At 34.9% G+C, this 24,089-nt stretch overlaps 1 protein-coding gene across 1 annotated transcript in view; it reads right to left on the bottom strand.

The window, feature by feature from the left end:
* Nucleotides 1-24,089, bottom strand: part of LOC123531345 (mucin-16-like) — a 155,823-nt gene that overhangs the window by 5,438 nt on the left and 126,296 nt on the right. Inside the window, 15 exon segments of the mRNA XM_053518371.1 lie at nt 1,570-1,725; nt 1,965-2,129; nt 2,512-2,679; nt 3,020-3,072; nt 4,125-4,268; nt 5,413-5,488; nt 6,131-6,177; nt 6,618-6,864; nt 8,221-8,370; nt 10,862-11,017; nt 15,286-15,335; nt 15,650-16,175; nt 17,433-17,550; nt 17,772-20,053; nt 21,257-21,374. Coding sequence (XP_053374346.1) covers nt 1,570-1,725; nt 1,965-2,129; nt 2,512-2,679; nt 3,020-3,072; nt 4,125-4,268; nt 5,413-5,488; nt 6,131-6,177; nt 6,618-6,864; nt 8,221-8,370; nt 10,862-11,017; nt 15,286-15,335; nt 15,650-16,175; nt 17,433-17,550; nt 17,772-20,053; nt 21,257-21,374 — 4,456 coding nt within the window.

The raw sequence follows: 24,089 nt of genomic DNA, 5'->3' as shown, positions 1-24,089 counted from the left end.
TTCACGTGCTTAATAACAATAAAATGATGCTGGCTGACACTTGGTCCAATACTTTTTAAGATAAGCACAACATAACGCCGTACTGACGGACGGAAAGACTAAAGAACATGGGCAAATCTTATCCCTTTTTTTGGATGGGGGTGGAGTAGCGGGGGCGTGAGGGGGGGGGGCAAAAAAGACTATTATAATGGTGTAACTGTACTGCCTTTCATTTATAAAATATATATACATGCGTTTAGTTATTTCAGGGCTGTATAGCAAAATTCGTATTTTTACGTAATGCTACTAGGTGTTTTTTATTGCGTGTTTATACATCTACTGGGGAAGTCATTTCTGCGAGGAGTTCATGAATGTGAGTAAATGAGAGCATTTGTCATAAATACCGAGTCCACACATATTTAAGATTTCATTATAAATTATCGTTGAAAGACACTGCGATTTTAAATTTCAAATAGAATCTGTTGGACACTTATAAACTTACGTTAGCTTCAGGAAATATATCATAAAGCAAGTTTGCAGACAAAATAGGGTCTGAAGGAAAGTATAAACAGTTAGAAGTTTATATTGGGCTTTCATCCTAGTACTTTAATTATCCTTTTTGAATGAGGGTGGCGAGATGCTTGAAACGCCATGTTTTAACAGCATTTCAGTGTATATGTAACGGCAGGCAGTTAATGTACACAGTGTTCCTGGATTATGTACTCATAAACCTTTTATCTATATCTAATTGTCAACAGAACCACGCGAATCAGATGCAATGTTTTCTATCAAATCGTCAAGGGGAACATACGCCTCGCCAGGGGACCATGCTAACGATACCATGATCTCTAGATCTATGCTCTCACTACTGAGCGAGGTGGGCAGACTAAATCTAAGAACTGGACCTTTCCCTTACACGACTTCTAATCTACCTATCTGAACCCTCACTTAAAGAAAGTGGGATTTGCATTGGATTATAGGAAAGAATCGTACTGCAGCTTTACAATTAATGAAATATAAATGTTTTAAGGTGACCATAGGTTTTTGGTATAATGAAAATAAGCGAACCAAGCTACAACTGTTTTGTAACTTTTGTGTATTATTAACATTACAGATAATTAGAACTGATTGTTAATGGCCGATATTCTATAAATATGGACATGTGGCAGCAGCTTCAGAGTAAACATATATGAGCACGCATTTAACCACTGATACAAACGCTGGATTTACCTTAAGTATGTGACATGTATATGCTAACATTGATTTAAAGACATTCTACACAAATAATACATTAACTAGTACCTATACACGCAATTCGACATACTACTTTTTTTAACAACAGATTAAATATCCTCTATCTTGATATCCTAAGATTTTGAGGCATTCCTTTTTCCACACATCCATGTACTGACACACTCATGTACTGACATATCCATGTACTGCCACACTCATGTACTGACATATCCATGTACTGCCACACCTATGTACGTTGCCTCAAACTCAATGTAAATACTTTCAAGAAATATGTTGACACTTGAAACTTAAATTGCCTGTTTGTTAAACCCTGTAAGTAAGACATTTTCCACTTACTGCAGTCAGGTAGGGTGCATATTATTTCTTCATATTCTTCAATATCACTACACTCTGGTCTATTCTTGTCATAGTTGGTTCTTGTTCGTGTCTGTGTTCCCTCTCCGCAGTTAACGTTACATGCTGTATACGGTGTCCAGTCTGACACATTGCAATCTGAAGATAACAAAATTAGTCTTAAACAAAATTTTGATAACTAGTTTATTACAGTGTTTGTATAGATATAGATAAAGATATTACCTCGGACAAGGTCTGCTTCAATTGCGGAATCGCAATACAAAGGTCCTTCTACCCGCATTCCATAAATTTAAGTGAAATTAAAGTTCTCTAATACCAACGTACATAGAAAGATTGCTGGACATATCAGTCAAAATTAGAATCGGTAATGTAGTTACATGTATCACACGGCGTATTGTCAGAGCAAGGAATTGTCTCTTTTAGAGACCGGTCACAAACATCTTTATCAGCAATGTCTTTGTATGAGCGAGTTCTAGTCTTGGATCCGTCCCCACATGAGGTTGAACAGTCACTCCATGTCGTCCAGTCGTTGAAGAGGCAGCCTGTGTAATGAAAGGTCAGACTGAAGGACCAAAGAACAGAAAAACAAAACGCAGACACATGCTGATGAATAGAACACTACTCATCACTCCATGTGTCAGATTTAGCTGTTCTGGGATACAAATGACTTTCAGGTATGTTTCAGAAAATATAAACAAGAAACTGAATGTAAACGTGACAGGTATCAAAGCAAATTTGGAAATTCGGCAGTTAAACACTTACTTTGGAATTACTTTCTCTCATTCATTAAGTATCATTTGTATCTAAAGTATAATATTTTATAAGACCCTGACGATCATATGTAATGCACACGTGCATTAATCAATTTTAGTGCAAATATGCAGACATTTTATTTGTGAGATACCTAGTTCGAAAGAAACTTACATGAAACGTTCGCATTACAGTCCTCATACTCGATCAGATCCCCAGCACAGGTTGTACCATCACATCTTGGCAGGGGATTGTTACACAGTCGGGTCCTGAACCTTTTACCACCAATACAGTCCTTGGTGCAGTCTGTCCACTCCGACCAAGGGGATAAACCACCGTCAACTAAGTAAAGAACACACTCTATACTTTTGTCGCTTATATTTACATGCATTTACCTTAGCAGCAAAAATGAGTGCAGAATGCTAAAAAAGTAACACAACAATAGTTCATGTTTATTTTTTCAAATATCGTATTTTACTTTTTCTCATAAAAATTCTTTCTTTCAAACTGTAGCGCTGTTTTGATGAAGCAAGTCGTATGCAATAGATCTCTACCTATTTTATATCTAAATGTTCCTGTATTTCAAATTATTGTCACATTGATAAGTATTAATTTAAATCTACATTACACCATCTTTTTGAAATCAGTCATGCAAGATCGATATAGATTTATAAACTCTTACTGTTGTTGTCTGTGTGTGGTAAACACGTCAATGTGCCGTCAGCTGCGCAGTAACTGAAAAACAGGTTTAGTTTATAAATCATACACCTTAAATGTGTTAGAAACAAATAAATGCAGATGTATGGCCCTTAGATGATGTGACAACAAACAATGTCACCAAATATCACTAAGCGCAAGAAAATACAGTTCTAGTATGACTGGTATATATGTAGAATTCTTTCGAAAAATCCCAGGTCTATGTGTTAATGTTATGTATAAAATTCGTTCGAAAAATCCCAGTTCTATGTAGAAATGTTATGTATAAAATTCGTTCGAAAAATCCCAGTTCTATGTAGAAATGTTATGTATAAAATTCGTTCGAAAAATCACAGTTCTATGTGTTAATGTTATGTATAAAATTCGTTCGAAAAATCCCAGTTCTATGTAGAAATGTTATGTATAAAATTCGTTCGAAAAATCACAGTTCTATGTAGAAATGTTATGTATAAAATTCGTTCGAAAAATTACAGTTCTATGTAGAAATGTTATGTATAAAATTCGTTCGAAAAATTACAGTTCTATGTAGAAATGTTATGTATAAAATTCGTTCGAAAAATCACAGTTCTATGTAGAAATGTTATGTGAAATTCGTATGAAAAATTATTGTTTTAGTAAGAAGGTTTTGTATAATTCTTACAAAAAATAAAAATATGAGTTTAGTGTAAAATTTATACGAAAAAAATGCAATTATATATAATAATAATAATAATAATAATAATAATAATGGTAATGGTAGTCGTAATAACTTTATTTAATGAGGATTACATATTTGGGTATAGTCAATATAACATAATGATTTTAAAATTCGATCCTACGTAACACAGGTCATGAATTAAAATAAGGTATCATGAAATAGACTAGATAATCTTTAGTGGCATAAAGGGTAAATAGTAGAATGAAAGCAATTTAATCTCTAGGCAACAGCAGATGAATGTGTTCACAGTATACTATGAAAGTAATAAAAAAATCGTAAAAGATATCACAGTGTCCTATGAACGTTAATTATGTAAAATTCTTGAAAAATATCAGTTATACTTTGAATGTACAATTTATAATAAATTTTGTACCAGATTTCACACGTGCAGTTAGAGATCACTTCTCCCTTCTCGTATTCCTTCCCGTCAATCACACATGGTTTACATGGGTCTTGGTTACATGGTTCTGTATCCATAGTCTCATCATTATCATCACAGCCATCACCGGATGATGTCCTGATGACAAATAAATTATGTTTTATCAAGTACAACCAACGTCAACATAAAAATGCTGCAAAACTGAGTTTGAAAGATTTTACGAAAGTGAAAGACATTGACTTGTTTGTGAAATTTTCTAATGCAAATATCATTGTAGATCTATCCAAGTATCACGTTTTGGTAAGTACATTTTTACGAAATTGATAAATACCATATTGTTTATAACCTAGTATACTAGTACATGATTTTAAAAATACACTTTAACCTGCCTTAGCAGTCACGCGTTTTAAGTAACCTATTGCCTTAAGCATCTAGATTTAGTCAGTAATATTCCTAAATTGATATTATTGAAAGAGAAAATCACTGTTTGAGATATATCATTTTGATACACGATATCAAATGATTTTTATCTATATCCTTGACAAAATCTAGCAATAAATTGCCTGATTTGTATGGTTTTCTTTTCCAGCGCTCCTCTATGACGTTTAGCACTATGACGTAATAACTATGCCGTACAAACAGTGATGTGTCGCATATTCTAACACTACCCGATTCATTTTCTTATAAGTTCTAAACAAAGAAGGCTGAAAACTGTGTGTAATTATACAATTCATTTTTCTGACGTCATAATTATAACGTCACTGCGTCAAACGCTGGAAAAGAAAACAACAGAAAACAGGCAAATATCTAAGCAATGTCATTAAGGATGTATATCTCTACTTTAAAATCCTTGGTAGAGTCTAACGTGTTAGAATCGAAATAATACATCTCATTTAATGATTTGCTATTGAATATAATCATCGTTTGTCGTTCAGATGCGTATTATTATATCACGAGGGCGCAGTAATTCCTTCGCTAATGATTTTATTCAGCGACAAAATTCACAAAATGAGCTGGATTCTAGATCTATATTCTATTTCTTAAATAACACAGTTTTTTTCTGTCGTAGAGGTTACACTGTACATTTGAATAACCTTTCTGTTTATATATCATTGATTATAAAAGTAACCTGATACTGCTATTATTTAAGTAGCAGACCCATCACGATAATTGACAAGTTACGTATTCCGTATGCGATTTCGGAGTCATTTCCAATGAGGAATGCCGAATGACCTAACCAGAAAGCGTAATTACACGTAATTGCCGAGTGACAGAAACAAACCTTGTTCTGTATTTTTCTCCTCCACCACACGTCTTGGAGCACGAAGTCCACTCATTCCAGCTGCTCCACATGCAACCTGAGATAAAATTCCAAATGTTACCAAAAGTTGGGGGGTTTTTTGTGCTCACACTGACAAAATTTTACCTTTATCCTCATTGTGAGGTCAGACACATGGAAAAAATGCTTTTCACATAGCGCAAATTGTCTCCCCTAACCGCCATGTTTTGGGTCATCTGCTACAGATTAGGCAAGAATGTCTCACAATGCCTTTCCTATTTTGTTAACTGTCTTTTGACCCTAAATTGGCTGCACGTGTAACCAAAGCTTCTCATTTCCTACACGTGAAAGGAAACTAGATCTACATTTTAGAGCGTCTTATACCTATGTAACCAGAAACGGTCATCTTTAACAGTTTTGATACGATTGGTTCTGCCTTTGCGACCAGTGATCAAGATCTCTGCACTTTTCGCCATTCAGTCAATATCTTTTTGGTTATCACCCCTTTTAACAGTTAATGTTACTGTCCGAATTGAAAGCTGGACTAGTTCAATATAGAAATTTAGCAGGGTAAGGGCTTGCTTCTTTGAACTTAAACACACATACTGAACATAAAATGTGCACTAACAAATTTCAAATTCAAAACATTTAAAAAAAAATCTTTAAAAAACATTCTGTTTACATAACAATGAGTGTATAATTGTTTTATTGTTATACTTACAGTTGTCAGTAGGGTTACATTCCATCTGCTTATTTTGGTTACATGTACTAAATGAAACAAAATACAGAAATAAATTAGACAAAAATATTTAATTAATAAATAATTATTTACACAATATATCTAGCACCGTTGCAAACATTGATAATGAAATAGGAAACTTTAGCACATATACATCCACATCCAAATATAAACGATAAAAATGCAGCTTTTGTCTTAAAATGGCTGACTGACGACGATTTTTTAAATTTTAATTATTGTTTTATTATGACCTACAAGTGTTACAAGTGTACCGGAATTCGTTCATATCAAATTAAAAGACAAATCTAACTTTACATTGCTATGCTCTCAGTGTGCCAGGAACTTAACAACTTGGCCTAATAATTAGGGCCTACCCAAGTGCTTAAGTTTGATTTAATAATTACCATGCGACGTTTCAAAATGGCCTTTTGCAATATAATTTGAATTAACTTTAGATATAAACTCTCACCACTGCATACAATCGTCAGTGCTTGGGAGGGTAACGCCTACTTGGACTGGATTACCATTATAATAACAAGGACAGTCTGTTTCATTGATACATTTGCTGTCATAGTAACGCATCCCTTGTGGACACTGACATCCGTATATACAGTTGTCTTCTGGTGCCTCACATACTCCTGGATTTCGGTAATTGTGACAGGAATCCTCGCACGGGTTAACACATGGATCTGGATTTTGTCCAGGAGGACATGTAGCTGAAAAGGGGATCGAATATATATTAAATGTTTTTATGTATACATTAGTACAAGGATATGTCAGTTTTTTTTCTCAGCTTTTTTTTTGGTGATGCATCCAGTGTCGAAGATCCGAGAGGCAAATAATACTTGAACTGGTTGTCCGTTCGTCCGTCCGTCCATCAGTATGTCACATTTTCTTACATACTCCATTACTCCTACAGTTTCCATCCAATTCAATTATGACCCTTATTTGGAACTTTTATTACAACTTTATGTGAACCAAGTGCGTACTCGGTTCCTACTAAAAATTATATTTAATTCAAAAGGATCTTGGTACACCTCATCAACATGAAGTGGACATAATCATATTGCTGGAACTTTCATGACCAAGATTTTATTCTTGAGCTATGACCTGTATTTGTACTTTAATATATTAAAACCTAATTTGAACTGTTTGTACTCTACTCCTTTCTACAGTTTCCGTTCAGCTGAAGTGAAACTTGGTCTATTACATCGACGTGAAGTTGACATGCGCACGTTGTCAAGACTTGTATGCTTGGGATATGCCCCTATATGAGCTTATCAATACTGTAGCTAAATTTATATCTCGTGTACTCAATTTCTCCTACAGTTTCCACCCTATTTAAATGAATATTCAATGTACATCATCAAAAAGAAATGGTCATTAATTATGGCCCCTTTTTATAACTACATATGTACCTTTTGTACTGAACTTCACTTAATGATTACGCCCAAACTAGGTGTACATCACCAGCATGAAACGGATACGTGCTTGCTATAGGAATTTTTTGTGGGATTAATATTTCATGAGTTATGTCCCTTTTTGGACTGGACTTACCAATAATACCACTACATTTGTACCGTGTGTAGTAGTACTCGAATCTTTCTACAGTTCAATGCAATTCAAATGAAATTCGGTGAACACGGAATGGACCTTCTCATATTGTCAGAACTTTCATGTTAAATATTTGTTCTTTAGTTATGGCCCTTTTATAGACTTTACAGAACTGTACTTAATATGTACTCATTTTTTCTTAGTTTCCATATAAATCAAATGAAACCACATTGACGTTAAAATTGAAGCTCATGCTTTAGACATACTTCTGTCAAGCATTTACAGAGGACGCGACTCATACAATGGTGACATCCTATGTTCTCTCAAGAACTGTTTTAACAGAGTTATATTAACTAATGTATTTTCAAAATGGTGAAAACACAATATAAATTTATTACGCGTGCATATGTACACAGATTTCAACACGTTTTATCAAACTTTCAGTTTTTCAGCAACTACCAGTGTCACAATTTCTATATTTTTTGTTTTAAATCTGTTATATGAACGTCCATACTAACTTGGTGTTGTTGAACAGTAGTCACTGCATGGCTCTTCTTCCGTTTTCGGCTCGCAGGAACTTCCGGTTCGTGACCTTATTTTAATCCCGGAACCAAAACAGTCGCATTGCGACCATTCGGACCACGGTTCACAATATGGTGTGGTTGTGGCTAAAACAAAACAAACAATAATTACTGAATAACCGACTAAACTACAATTAGTTTAACATGCATAATAAATCGTAACAAGTTTATAGGAAGATCCTTTGGAAGCATATAGCGAAAACAAGCAAAGTAATACTGAAACTGAAACTGAATAATTTGATTAAACGCCTATTTTTATACAATGATATATTTAATGGCGTTGTACATAATAATAATAATAATAATAATAATAATTGTTATAACAATATTAATAATGACAATAATGATAATAACAGCCTTATTGTAACAAACAGTCATGACCACACCCCTCCCATTGAGGTCATTTTACCTCTATTGCGAATACCAGTGCTTAAAGCATCACATGGTACGCCCAGACGAGCTGCATATAGAGGTTCACCCCCCCCCCCCCCCCCCCGGTTATTGGTGCCATCATATACTATCTAAAAAAGAAATACTACCCTACCCATAGAGCCTTACCAACAAGTGCGTTTAATTAAACAAACCTTGGAAATATTAATGTTGAAATGTAAAACCTTTTACAAAAATGTTTTCGCATAATAAACAGTTATCAAAAAAATTAAAACATTGCCGCGAAATCTCTGAAATACAGTGTCTTAAGATTTTTTTAATGTGTCAAGTGATTTACTTTTGCGTAGTTCTAACAGCAGTTCATTCCAAAGTTTTGGCCAATAGTACAGAAACTTCTATCCTTGAATGTTATGCACTTGTTGTATGGAACAACAAAACGACATTCAGAATTTTCAGACGATCTCATACCTTGTCTACAAGGAATATACTCTGTAAGCAATTATGTTAAGTACAGAGGTGCTCTGCCAGTGTGACAGCTATACATGAAAGAAAGTATCTTGAACTCAATTCTTGCTTCCACCGGCAACCAATGTAAGTGATACAACGCTTGTCTAGAACTGTCAAATTTCCTCCTGTTAAGGACAAGTTTTGCGCACATGTTTTGAATACGTTGCATCTTACGCACCTCACAGTTAGCTACACCATACAGAATGACATTGCAATAATCCAGATGTGAAATAACTAGAGACAAAACTAATAGCCTGTTCCTCGTTAGAGAAAGTGAAATGTGCAACATATCTCCCATGCCTCCAGCACATAGCTTTAGAACAGTTATACTCGAAGTTCAAGTCCCCACGTGTCCTAAGCATAGGATTTAGGAAGTATCACCGGTGATGCATTGTTGTGCTTAACACGCGAGAAAGGATGAACTAACCCAGTGGGCATTCGACGTGGTAACCCCGAAACCCCGACGTCGAAACAACGTCCACACCCGACGTCGAAACAACGTCGACATCCGACGTCGATTCCACGTCGGGTTTCCAACGTGTAAACAACCTATTTTTCTTAATGGTTTTCTTCCAGAAGCTATAATTAAGCGTCGATATCGAAGTTTTCTAAATCAGGACTTTTATGTGAAACTTCCTTTGATTCCAATTTCTCTAGTGATAACTTTTTTGAATTTAGAAAGTATAATTGTTGACTCGTTTCTCGTTTACAACCGGAAATGAATATAGCACGTGGGTTTTTGGCGCGTTAAGTAAAAAAAGTTTGTTTTTTTCATATTTTTAAAGTTTCTGTGATTCATTTAAGTGAGTTTAAAAAAATATCTAATTAAAAAAAGATGAAAAAAAAGTACAATGTTTACTTCAGAAAAATCGTCTCATAGCGGTGACTCATACTTTATCAAGGGAGGTAAACTAGTGAATGCAGTTCCTGGAGAAATTGCGATGCATCTTTTATCCATTTCCGATTAATTTATTAATTAAGAAAATGACTAAATTTTATTGTAAAACGTTAACCAGGTCCACTTGCAACAATTACAATTTCGACCAAAATTCAACGTCGAAACCTGACGTCGTACCGATGTCGCACTTTCGACGTCGGGAAGACGTTGTATTTTGGTTGTCGACGTCGCGACCTAATAACAACTTAGAACCGACGTCGTGTCGACGTCGCATGCCCGCTAGGAATGTACATGAACTAAACTAACCCGGACAGGACCTGATTCAAATCAAAAGAAAAAGGCATGCGGGCGAAGGAGAAAAAGGGGTTACACAGCTATTTAGCTCATAACATTTGCAATAGATTGATAAATATGTATGTTTTTGCCTGACTGTCTGTCTTTCTAGCTAGGTAGAAATAAGATGCATTAATGACAGATTTTATAGAGATGCAACATACTTAATGATGCTGCCCATATTCGTTTTTAAGTCAAAAAAGGGAATCCACTGAAGACTTTTTCGGAAATATATGCAACATGTAAAATGTGCATATCAACCAATTAAAATGATCCCAGTTTCTGTAACAGCATCAACTCAAACTATCGCCTCGTCTTAAAGAACAGGTGTACTTATATTTACCCTTTTCTACACTGGTTGTCAACTTAATTGGCAAATCTTACAACACGCACAAGCACACGCACGCACGCACACAAACACGCAAATTTCATATAAATTGTTAAACTTACAAACACACTCCCCGTAGTTACACCGTTCCTCTTCTTCTTCAGGATCGTCGCACAAAATAGTACTACCATATAATAAGTCACGTGTCCTGGACTTCCAACCATTACCACATGTAGCAGAGCATGGTGTCCATTCATTCCATGGTGTATGCGTGCAAACTTGTTATGAAATACAAACATTTTGTAAGTACAATATACCAGTTAAAGCGTTAAAACAATATGTCAACATATTAATACACTATATCAAGGTTTTGATAAGATATACCAATTAAGGTATCAATGTAATACAAAATCAGGTGTTAATATAATACACAAATAAATGTATTAATACAATATACCATTCAAGGTATGAAAGTGATCCAGTCACATTTCTCTGGAAAAAATAATGTCCTTTCGGAAACTGTAAAACAAAATTGTATTTTTTTGAAAATAGCCTTTGGTATAAACTTGCTGGCTTACGTATTTTCTGCAAAAAAAGAAGATCTTTTAAAAAGCATCTGGGACACTTGCTGAACTTTTTAAATATTTCTCTTAGGGTTGCCATTAGTACGAAGTTTGGGTTTTCAAAAATCCTATTGTAATTCACAATGCAAGGTGTTTATTTTAAATCTTATATTCTATGCAACCGAATATTTATGAAATTTCCATCCCAACATTTGTAAGGTATCTGTGATAAAATATAACAAGCAAGTATGAATAAACAATTTACTCGGTGTGTGTACACTGTACATGTACTTCACTTTTGTTAATGTAAGTAGAAAATTGTGCAACATTATGGTTTAAGAAATTTAAGCAAAATTAACCATTTGAGCCGTGCCATGAGAAAACCAACATAGTGGGTGTGCGACCAGCATGGATCCAGACCAGCCTGCGCATCCGCGCATCCATGCTGTTCGCTAACAGTTTCTCCAATTCCAATAGGCTTTAAAAGCGAACAGCATGGAGCCTGACCAGACTGCGCGGATGCGCAGGCTGGTCTGGATCCATGCTGGTCGCAAACCCACTATGTTGATTTTCTCATGGCACGGCCCATTTTTTCTTATTATCTTACAAAACAAGTTCGAACTATTTTACAGCCAAAAAAAAAGATATGTTGATGAATCTTGGATGCATTTTTTCAGTTATCTTTTTTTTTTCAAATTGAAGATGTTGGTATTCGGCCTAATTGGCCTTCCTTGTGAAACAAAAAGCTGTTAACCATTTTAGCTTGTTATTTGTTAGTTAGCATCAAACAAAACTTCAAAAAATAGGCATCTAGCTAGTATTGAATTCACGGCCCTTACAAAAGACTAAATGCCGAAAATTCTTCAGTTATCAGGCGCTCATCTACACACGCTGGTTCAGATGAAAGGCTTAACAAATTAAGTCTGGTTCCAGTGCCCCGTTACAAAGTATCATTCATACCCAGAAATCTAAGCCATTTTGCTGGCTTATTGGCGAAATTGTCTCCCCTGAAAACCGCTGATCGAGTGTATCGATTAGCCATTATCGGTCAATTTACGCCTATTGAAATATAGAAGGAGAAAAACTTTAACACATCAAATGACATCAAAAGCATTATCTGACAATATTTATTAAGTTATTGAAGTAATCTGCAATATTTGCACTTTCTTTCAATATAATTTTTAATAACATAAAATATGATCTTCTTGCTTCCCTATTCGTTTGAAATATGTAACTAATTTTGATCCTGAGTCCCATTGATTTCTGTAGGAAATGACAGATTTTAAGCTTTACATGGTCTTTTAAAATGATAAATTCTTATATTTATAATCATCTCACAACATTTATTAAGTTATTGAAGTAAACTAGAAAAGTTAATCTTTCTTTCAATGAGTTTATATTTAAGTTATTTTTATGTCTTCTTGCTTCCCTAAACGTTTGAATATCACTGATTTTACTAATTTGAAAAATTTTGCCCGTCACAGTACACGTGTACTGATGACACCGGATAAACTGGTACACGTTTCTGGATTAGATAGACACGTGTGTCAGTCTAATTCCGTGTTTAATGTCATTACTTTGTCAGATTAAATAAAAATAAAGTTATTTTAAATTACATGTTTCAATCAAATATATTTCATTTTTTAATTCATTTAATACCATTTTTACTACCAGAATTATTTATTGCATTAAAACATAACATAACATAAAGTTGATGAAAATATAGAACTAGATCTACATTTTCATAGTTAAACTTGAATATTGTACATGTAAATATAAAACATGGACAATGAAAGTAATATCCGCATTAAAACATACATTTGCAGTTTATTCTTTTTTTCACATAATTCAATGGGCAAATATGAAATGATATTATTCGGTAGCAGTTATTGTATCACTTATAATTAACTAAAATTCATTTATTCAAGTTTTCATTCAAAGGGAGGGCTTCATTTCATTGTTTTATTCTACGACTGTTCCAAATATTATTATCGCCATTCTTAGATATACAAGTCCATTGGGTCGGGTGTGAATTTCATGTTTCTTGTTTGGAAGTATCATAATATTGTTGTTATAAATTTCTTATCTTTTCTTTTTGTAATAATTGCATATATGTATGATAAAGTAAAATAACGCGATTGACAATAAGTTTACGGAATGCTGACATATTTCTGTTTATTACCGTTACTAATTGGATTAGTGTCGGTTTGTCTGACATGCCCCGCGGCAAGGGACAATTATTACGGCTCTTGTATAAACACTAAAGTTAAAATCTAAATTATGGATATGAAGTTATGAATTTTGATAATTTATCTTACCGTTCAAAATTCACTTTTTTGAAAAGTAAAATGCATTTTTAGGCCACGGATTCATAATATTTGAAAACTTTTTAAACTGAAAAGACATTTTCAAGGAGTCCCGAAATACACATATATTTCGCCCTCAAAAAATATTTTAAAAATCAAAAAGCAAAGGGACTGACCTCTAGATCGTTCGACAACAAGAAAAAAATACTTTTATAGATATCTGTAATAAATGCCATATTTCTTATGAAGGCTTTAAAACTTAATTACTGGCAAATTATATGTTACGAAATAACATGAGAAAATGCTGTCTTACTACCTTTTATGATGAAAATCGAAAAGAGATTGTAACGTTTTACTCAAGGTAAACTGTCACGATTATAAAAATCTATATTTTGAAGTCATAATTCACTTATTCCGCCATAGCACTATTGATTTCGATGAAATATTTTTAATAGAAACAAAAACTCATCTTCTGGTATTAACAAACTTCAATTTGAGAGAAAGATTATTTTTAGCCAAATCTGGAGGTCAGTGCCTTTAAATACATATTTAAAAATACGCTGAGTAATGGGAATTAGCTTTTAAACAAATACCAGATTATCATTCAAAATCACCAATTTAAAGAAATAACAATATTATGTATATCAGATAATAAACATGTACGTCGATCTAATTCTGTCTTTGTCAAATTAGATTAAAATTGTTATTTTAAATTACATGTTTGAATAAAAATATTTAAATTTTAAAAATTATTTTTTAATTAATTAACTTTTCATTTATGATTCACATATATTTTTTTTATTTTAAAGATATAATCAAAAGATATCTAAAAGTTACGCTGCGTAATGGGAATATGCTTCCCGGCTCTCAATTTTGAAACAAAAACCTGATTATCATTCAAAACCACCAATTTGAAGGATATACTGCAAATAGCCTCGGGCAAGGTATACATTCCGCTTGTGTAAAACGTTTCACAATGTCATCACAATACCCCTTATTTACAAAATCAATGTAAAGTCAAAATTATCAAGATAAGAGAGATTAACAAAAATCGATACTCGTGTTAAGATGGTATAAAGGGAAACAATCAAATTTAACCAGTCTGGCTTAATAACCAAGGGACAGTACTCTTCTAAACACGGTCTCATTTCTGGACATGACTTATTAAATAAGATGTTATTACAGAGTATTCTGTATCAACATGCAATGCTTTACGCGTTTTTAGAGGTTATAAGTTATAAAACGAAGTTTCGAAACCGACTGCAGCCTTTTCACTGACCAGTTTCGAATTTGTGCCTACAAACAACCAATCAGATGATAAAGTTTTGAGATCTATATTGGCTCAATTTTATCATACTATTAAGTGTATAGGCAGCATGTATTCTCGTAATCATATTCTTTTTAACTAATCATATTCTTTTTAACTGTACCTTTTTAAAGCACTATATTTGAAATTTAAAAAAAGAAGACTTTTTTCTAGCGAGTTATAGTAAGAACATTTCAAAATTATTCATATTCCTTCCTCATTCGCGTCTTCTTAGATTTTCTGTTGCTCTCAATGCTTTCTTTATAATTTACTTGCACACTGAGAACCGTAAGTGCAACCTTTACTACTATTTAAAGACACTGCTTTTTGTTACAAAATATTAAATTGCTTGCAGCAAATAAATGTATTACCACAAGGTATTTCATCTACACAACTGAAACTGTGGTCCGCTTGACAAGTGCTGAAAAAGAAATAAGAATGCAATAAAACTACAAGCAGCTTAGACCTCACACATTAATCCTAAAGATCACCGATTATTTCAGATAACCTGCAATTTTCGTTCATACATGCTAAAATCGTACATACACCACTCTCAGATAACATGCTATTGCCTTGATTACGTATCATTTACTGATATTGTGTCAGTCCGCAAATTTTAAATTGAAATTTACACCTCTGCTGTAGTATTTTATTCATTAAAACAATTTATATCGGTAATTATGATTATAAATGACAAATCAAATTAATGAGCAGCTAACAGTATTTGAAACATACCATACTTTACAGTTCATCATCACTTCAACGCCTTGTGTAATAACATCTCCATACATAACTGCCTCAGAATCATCTGTAAATCCAGGCTCTCCATCTTTTTCTATATACGCTGAAATCCGGTTACTGTCACCCGAGCTGGAGCTGGATATATCAGCAATCTGTGACGAATTGAATACACAGTAACCCTTTGTTGTCGAGGATACCATTGTCGTTGTAGAGAATGGTGTGATAGTAGATGTCATTGTCACGGTTGTACTTTCGGATGTTGTGCTAATTGTCGTGGTTGTTGTTGGTGTTGTTGTGATTGTTGGTGTTGTTGTGGTTGTTGGTGTTGTTGTGGTTGTTGGTGGTGTTGTTGTGGTTGTTGGTGTTGTGGTGGTTGTTGGTGTTGTAGGGGTTGTTGGTGTTGTTGTTGATGATGTTGAAACCGTTGTTGATGTCATGAATGTAGGTGGTGTGGGTGTTGTGGTTGTAACTGATGTTCTAGTAGTTGTACTAGGTACTGGTGTTGAACCTGACAAGCGGGCTATAAATATTAATAGAATGTGTCTTAAAATTAATCTGAATTGAATCCAGGATTTTCGTTGTCATTTGTTTTAAATTAATGGTATGTTCTGAGTGAATAAAATCTGGAAAGTAGATCCCTCGGAAGCATCGAGAACAAGGCAAACAGTGAAAATTGCAGACTCGGTTTGATTGAGTCTGTTCATGAGCAGTAATGGAAAATGCGACACTGCCCACGCCCCCTAGCAGTGGGCGAAGTTTACTTTTGAGTTATAATGAATCACATCTTGATGTTCGAGTTGCAATGCACACCTGACATGTTCTTTTTGTATTTTTAAAAATAAAACAGAATGTTGAAATGCGTCTCCAGATGAAATATATTAAAGTTTACAACTAGTCAAAATGCTAAAGTGAACAGTCTGGTGAAATGCTAACAGTTCATAAAACTAAGATGAAATGTAAACATGATATGAAATAAGAAGTGTTACTGTGTGAAAGAATACGGTATACAGCTAACTGAAATGCAAAGGTGTCCAGTAAGATGAAATGTCAACATGTACAATAAAAAGAGATATTATATTGTGCAGTAAGATGAAATGTTAAAGTGTATATGAAGAAAAAATTTCTAGGTGTATAGCTACATGACTAAAAGAAATGTGTAAGCTCACAGCAAGATCAAAAGTTTGAAAGTACAGTAAGATGAAATGTTAAAGTGTATATGAGGACGAAATGTTTAGGTAAATAGCTAAATGGCTAGATAAAATGTACAAGTGTGCAGCAAGATCAAAAGTTTGAAAGTACAGTAAGATGAAATGTTAAAGTGTATATGAGGACGAAATGTTTAGGTAAATAGCTAAATGGCTAGATAAAATGTACAAGTGTGCAGCAAGATCAAAAGTTTGAAAGTACAGTAAGATGAAATGTTAAAGTGTATATGAGGACGAAATGTTTAGGTAAATAGCTAAATGGCTAGATAAAATGTACAAGTGTGCAGCAAGATCAAAGTTTGAAAGTACAGTAAGATGAAATGTTAAAGTGCTATGAGGACGAAATGTTTAGTAAATACTAATGGCTAGATAAAGTGTACAATGATCAGCACGATGATAAGTTTAAAAGTCATATCGAAATGATAAAGTGCCTGTATGTACCTATTCTAATATACTAATTAATGTGGCCTATGTAGCTGAGGTAATCAACTTATAAAAACACGTGAAAATATTGTTATAATTAGTCATCGAAACAGTAGAGAAAAACTACTGTCAAAAACGTAAAAACTTACGTTTCAAGCACCCCGTGATGCTAAGCTTCACTTTCATTGTTGGAGTATTCAAAACCAAAATAATGGTGATCGCTTTGACGTCAACTTGATCAACAGAAGGACTGTTCGTAGAAAGATTCTGAAAACAATAGAAATCAAGTAAAACTCTAATATTTTTAGAAATGTTGAAGGCTATTCTGAATTTAAGTAACGAACTTTCTCTAATACAGAAACCATATGGCAAAATTATACGTGTTATGTGAAAATGAATAGAAATGCGTATTATATAGAAAACGTTTGTGTTAATGTGTTCCTTTCTTTTTTCATTATAACATAAATATTATGAAACTTGACACTCACATCGACTGTATCTGTTGTGCCGTTAAAGTGCGAAAAGAACACTTTGTATACAACATTTTCACCGTAAGTATTTGTATACAGTTTCACACTTGTAAGTTGACTGGCCGTCATTTTAAGTGTCATCTTGATAGTTGTGGGTATGTTATTAGTTTCAAGTGTGAAAAAGTCTTGTCCCGTTGGTCGAAGATTTGTAGTTAATAATCCATTTGAAGTCAAGTCATTTCCACTTATATCAGTAACATTAATGTCTTGATCTCTTATTTTGGTTTTATTTGATACATTCATTCCCTCCTCGTAACATTCTGTAGTAGGAGTTGTTGGTGTTGTAGTGGTAGTTGTTGGCGTTGTTGTGGTTGGTGAAGTGGTAGTTGTTGGCGTTGTCGTGGTTGGTGTAGTGGTAGTTGTTGGCGTTGTCGTGGTTGGTGTAGTGGTTGTTGTTGGCGTTGTCGTGGTTGGTGTAGTGGTAGTTGTTGGTGTTGTGGTAGTTGTTTGTGTCGTAGAAGTTGAAGTAGTGGTAGTGGTTGGTGAAGTGGTAGTTGTTGGTGTTGTCGTGGTTGGTGTAGTGGTAGTTGTTGGCGTTGTTGTGGTTGGTGTATTGGTAGTGGTTGGTGTTGTAGTAGTTGGTGTAGTGGTACTGGTTGGTGTAGTGGTAGAGGTTGGTGTAGTGGTAGTTGTTTGTGTTGTAGTAGTTGGTGTAGTGGTAGTGGTTGGTGTTGGGGTAGTTGTTGGCGTTGTCGTGGTTGGTGTAGTGGTAGTGGTTGGCGTTGTCGTGGTTGGTGTAGTGGTAGTGGTTGGCGTTGTCGTGGTTGGTGTAGTGGTAGTGGTTGGTGTAGTGGTAGTTGTTGGTGTTGTAGTAGTTGGTGTAGTGGTAGTTGTTGGTGTAGTCGTAGTTGTTGGTGTTGTAGTAGTTGAAGTAGTGGTAGTGGTTGGCGTGGTAGTGGTTGGTGTAGTGGTAGTTGTTGGTGTTGTCGTGGTTGGTGTAGTGGTAGTGGTTGGCGTTGTAGTGGTAGATGTTGGCGTTGTCGTGGTAGTTGTTGGCGTTGTCGTGGTTGCTGTAGTGGTAGTGGTTGGCGTTGTCGTGGTTGGTGTAGTGGTAGTTGTTGGTGTTGTCGTGGTTGGTGTCGTGGTAGTTGTTAGCATTGTCGTGGTTGGTGAAATGGTAGTAGTTGGTGTAGTGGTAGTTGTTGGTGTTGTAGTAGTTGATGTAGTAGTAGTGGTTGGTGAAGTGGTAGTTGTTGGTGTTGTCGTGGTTGGTGTAGTGGTAGCTGTTGGCGTTGTTGTGGTTGGTGTATTGGTAGTGGTTGGCGTTATCGTGGTTGGTGTAGTGGTAGATGTTGGTGTTGTAGTAGTTGGTGTAGTGGTACTGGTTGGTGTAGTGGTAGAGGTTGGTGTAGTGGTAGTTGTTTGTGTTGTAGTAGTTGGTGTAGTGGTAGTGGTTGGTGTAGTGGTAGCTGTTGGCGTTGTCGTGGTTGGTGTAGTGGTAGTTGTTGGTGTTGTCGTGGTTGCTGTAGTGGTAGTGGTTGGCGTTGTAGTGGTAGATGTTGGCGTTGTCGTGGTTGCTGTAGTGGTAGTTGTTGGCGTTGTCGTGGTTGGTGTAGTGGTAGTTGTTGGCGTTGTCGTGGTTGCTGTAGTGGTAGTTGTTGGCGTTGTCGTGGTTGGTGTAGTGGTAGTGGTTGGTGTAGTGGTAGTTGTTTGTGTTGTAGTAGTTGGTGTAGTGGTAGTGGTTGGTGTAGTGGTAGCTGTTGGCGTTGTCGTGGTTGGTGTAGTGGTAGTTGTTGGTGTTGTCGTGGTTGGTGTAGTAGTAGTGGTTGGCGTTGTAGTGGTAGATGTTGGCGTTGTCGTGGTAGTTGTTGGCGTTGTCGTGGTAGTTGTTGGCGTTGTCGTGGTTGGTGTAGTGATAGTTGTTGGCGTTGTAGTGGTTGGTGAATTGGTAGTTGTAGGCGTTGTAGTGGTAGTTGTTGGCGTTGTCGTGGTTGTTGTAGTGGTAGTGGTTGGTGTTGTAGTTGTTGTTGGTGTTGATATTGTTGTTGGTGTTGTAGACGGTGTGGTTGTTGTAGTGGTTGTTGGTGTTGTGGTTGTTGGTGTTGTAGTGGTTGTTTGTGTTGTAGTCGGTGTCGTTGTTAGTGTTGTAGTGGTTGTTGGTGTTGTTGTGGTTGTTGGTGTTTTGGTGGTTGTTGTTGGTGTTGAAGTGGTTGTTGGTGTTGTAGATGTTGCGGTTGTTGGTGTTGTAGTGGTTGTTGTTGTTGGTAATGTTGAAGTTGTTGTTTGTGGCGGTTCTTCTTCTGAGATAATTATAAATATTATTAAAGTTAGTTTGAACAAGAAATTAATCAGCTAAATTAGCGAGTTCATGAAGGGAAGTGGATTTGTTAATAAATATCAATACAGAAGATACGTGAGAACTGAACAACATTACAGTGCTTTCAAAGAGAAGTGCGAACTGTTGTAAAATAACGGAAATGTTCAACGAATCAAAGTCTTATATTTGACTGACTACAGGTAACCTAGAATGTCCAGAAGATATAAGAATGGCTCTCGTGAAATACCAAACAAATGGTGGGCCTTAGAAGTGTTGCTGTCTAGCCTTGAAATTCTCATGCAACTCAAGCAAATTCACAAAGCATGCATTATTACAACAGCGGTGTTTCAATAGACCTTGATTCGAATTCATCAACGAATTGAGCCTAAAATTTAGACTTATACAAAGGAACTCCACATGGTCTTGAAATTTATCATAAATATATGTTTATAATTCATATAAATTACTGTCCTGTTGCCGAGATGTCTTCTGCTGTAAGATTGGCATTCGTTTATAGTAGTGATAGAGCAAATTTTACAATGACAGATAACAGAAAAAAAATAGTACAAAGTAAAGTTCTAAATTTCGGAACTACAATGTGAAAGTATACGGGTCCTGTATCAATGTATCATTTAACAAACAATTATCGCAATGTTTGACAAACACAGTAGTTTAAAAAAAAGTAAGAATTGACTGGGAATACATTTTAGCAAACATTTTGTTTAAATCAGAAATATTTGATAAATACTATACTGTCAGATATTTTTGGACGGCAAAATTTCTTAATACTTTAGAAACAGTCCAATAACGCGAGGTATTATTTTTGCAGAAGCCACAGATACATATTTAGAGTTTTCGCGAGGAATTATTTTCTGAAAATAACACAAAAGCAAAAATAGATCCTTGCGAGAGTTTTTGATTTTACACTCTGAACTGTTCAATAATACTGTGTGTTTAAGGTAGTGGATCAGTAATGAGCATCAGCATTTCCCGTTCGATTACGTATCCCCCGTTTGCGTCTTCGACATTTCAGTCGAAGAATGACGAAACTGCATTTGAAGAAATGGCAATCACGCGGAAATTACAGAATGTCAGTACGGATCCACTACCTTAACTAGCATACATAACGATTGTATTACCTATGTACGTATTTTTGTTTTTTTCTATGAGGCTTAAATATACTTACCATAAAAGCATCCAATTATGCTTAATTTGATATTAATTGGCGGCGTAAATTCGGTGAGGTTGAATGCCACTTTTTTGATGTCATTCTGTTTTATCTTGACAACTTTGGAAGCATAATGCTGAAAGAATACAAGAAAAATTAATGACACATGAAGTTAAAAAAAAGCTAAATCTTTAAAACACATCAATACAGTAGTTTCTAAATCAGGCAAAATTACCATTTCAATAAATTACGGAAATAAAGGTTGATTGCTAACTTCGCCCAAAACCTTTAGGATTTTAGACAATAAAAAAGTTGCGTTATTTCATTGATTCCGATCGAAACGCCTTTATCACAACACTTTTTGATTTAACATCAATTTACACACATGATACTGAATATAAGGATCTTGTAAGACTGCTTGTGTAAGGCAAGTTTTTTTTCAAAACCGAAGTGTAGCATGGAATGGAAAACCGAGCGCTAGTGATTGTCTTGTCACGTCATGAACGATGGTATTTTCATTGTTAGGCGTCGAAATTATGCGGTATTTAAAACAGTCATTATATAGGAGTTACTATATGTTGGTAATTTTACTGGTAACTACCTGTGAACTGCAGTACAAAGCCGTTTTACAGATAATTTCAGAATAACAAAGGCATATATTATATAATTATTTGTATGGAATGGAAAACCGAGCGCTAGTGATTGTCTTGTCACGTCATGAACGATGGTATTTTCATTGTTAGGCGTCGAAATTATGCGGTATTTAAAACAGTCATTATATAGGAGTAACTATATGTTGGTAATTTTACTGGTTACTACCTGTGAACTGCAGTACAAAGCCGCTATACAGATAATTTCAGAATAACAAAGGCATATATTATATAATTATTTGTATGGAATGGAAAACCGAGCGCTAGTGATTGTTTTGTCACGTCATGAACGATGGTATTTTCATTGTTAGGCGTCGAAATTATGCGGTATTTAAAACAGTTATTATATAGGAGTTACTATATGTTGGTAATTTTACTGGTAACTACCTGTGAACTGCAGTACAAAGCCGTTATACAGATAATTTCAGAATAACAAAGGCATATATTATATAATTATTTGTTTTAGACCAGATGTTTCTCACAAAATGTGTGTACTACTGTAACTGTGCTTGAATTTTACCGATTATTGATGCTTTTCACAAGATTATTTTATCATCCTAATTCCGTAATCAAATACCCTTTACATTATCATTTTTTCAATTTTATTGTTTGTTCAATTAAAATAGCATTACAAATCCTTAACTCTTTAACTTAATGAAATGACAATCCGCTACATGTTTTGTTGTTATATAGGAGAGGAACGGTGTAAGTTTTCTTTCATTCTAATCCCTTTCGTATTTGTGTTATATATGTATACTTGTAAAAGTTTGACATGGTGTTATTTTCGGAATAAATATGAGCCGCGTCATTAGAAAACCAACATAGTGGGTTTGCGACCAGCATGGATCCAGACCAGCCTGCGCATCCGCGCAGTCTGGACAGGATCCATGCTATTCGCTAACAGTTTCTCTAATTGCAATAGGATCTGAAAGCGAACAGCACGGATCCTGACCAGACTGCTCGGATGCGCAGGCTGGTCTGGATCCATGCTGGTCGCAAACCCACTTTAGTCTATCATCCTCCGCTATTAATGCAGGGTCAACAAATAAACGAAGTCCATAATCATAAACATTTAGGTATTTTTCTATCAAATGATCTTAGGTGGACTACACAAATTGAGTACATAACAAAGAAAGCCTGGCTGCGAATACATGTCATGAAAAAGTTAAAATTTCAGCTAGACGGAAATTCTCTTGAGGTAATCTACAAATCATTCATTAGACCTATTCTTGGATATGGTGACGTACTTTTTGACAATTGCGCTCAAAATGAAAAACAGGAACTTGAAAAAATTCAGCATGAAGCAGCAAGAATAGTAACTGGAACAACGAAACTCGTTTCTATTGACAAACATTTATCTGAAGTTGGCTGGGAGACCCTTGCTAACAGGAGGAAAAAACACAAGTTAGTACTGTTTTACAAAATGAAAAATAACTTCACACCATCCTATCTTTCAGACCTTGTTCCATCTAATGTTGGAAGAGACCACAGGTACCCTCTTAGAAATGCTGAAAATGTTCAGACTATATTCACACATACTGCATTTTATTACAATTCATTCCTTCCATCAGTCATACGGGACTTCAACGCTCTTCCAGACGAAATACGTAATGCTTGTTCTCTAGCGTCTTTTAAGCGTATGTTAAATAATGACATTCCTACCGTTCCAAAGTACTTTCTGACAGGAGTAAGAAAATCTCAAATACTTCATACAAGGCTACGTACGCAATGCAGCTCTCTATCTTCAGAGCTCTATACTAAAAACATTATTGAGTCTCCAAATTGTGACTGCGGGGATGTAGAAACGCCTTATCACTAATTTTTCATATGCCCGAGGTATTCTCACTTAAGAATACAATTGTTCAATATCATATCCCAGTTTTGTACTCCAACATTAGATGTTATCTTACAAGGTAATCCTGCGCTATCAGATGAATCCAACGTAGAAATATTTACTGCTGTTCAGTGTTACATTGTTAAATCCAAATGATTTTGATCTACAAGAAGTAAACATATCAGAAATATCTTACGTGAAAAATAGCATATCAAACCCTTTTAACTTTGTTAAGTGATAGTAACTCCATCATATAATCGCCTCTAGTTTTGTTGTCAATTTCTTAGTATTTCTGTTCCTTTTTCTTTCTTTTTATACCAGTATCTCCTACTACGGATAACTTTATAGATAGTTACTTTACAACTGT

This window comes from Mercenaria mercenaria, chromosome 11 (genome assembly GCF_021730395.1).
Source record: "Mercenaria mercenaria strain notata chromosome 11, MADL_Memer_1, whole genome shotgun sequence".
NCBI lineage: Eukaryota > Metazoa > Mollusca > Bivalvia > Venerida > Veneridae > Mercenaria > Mercenaria mercenaria.
Note: the sequence above shows the minus strand (reverse complement) of the source record. Positions and strands in the feature narration are given on the sequence as shown.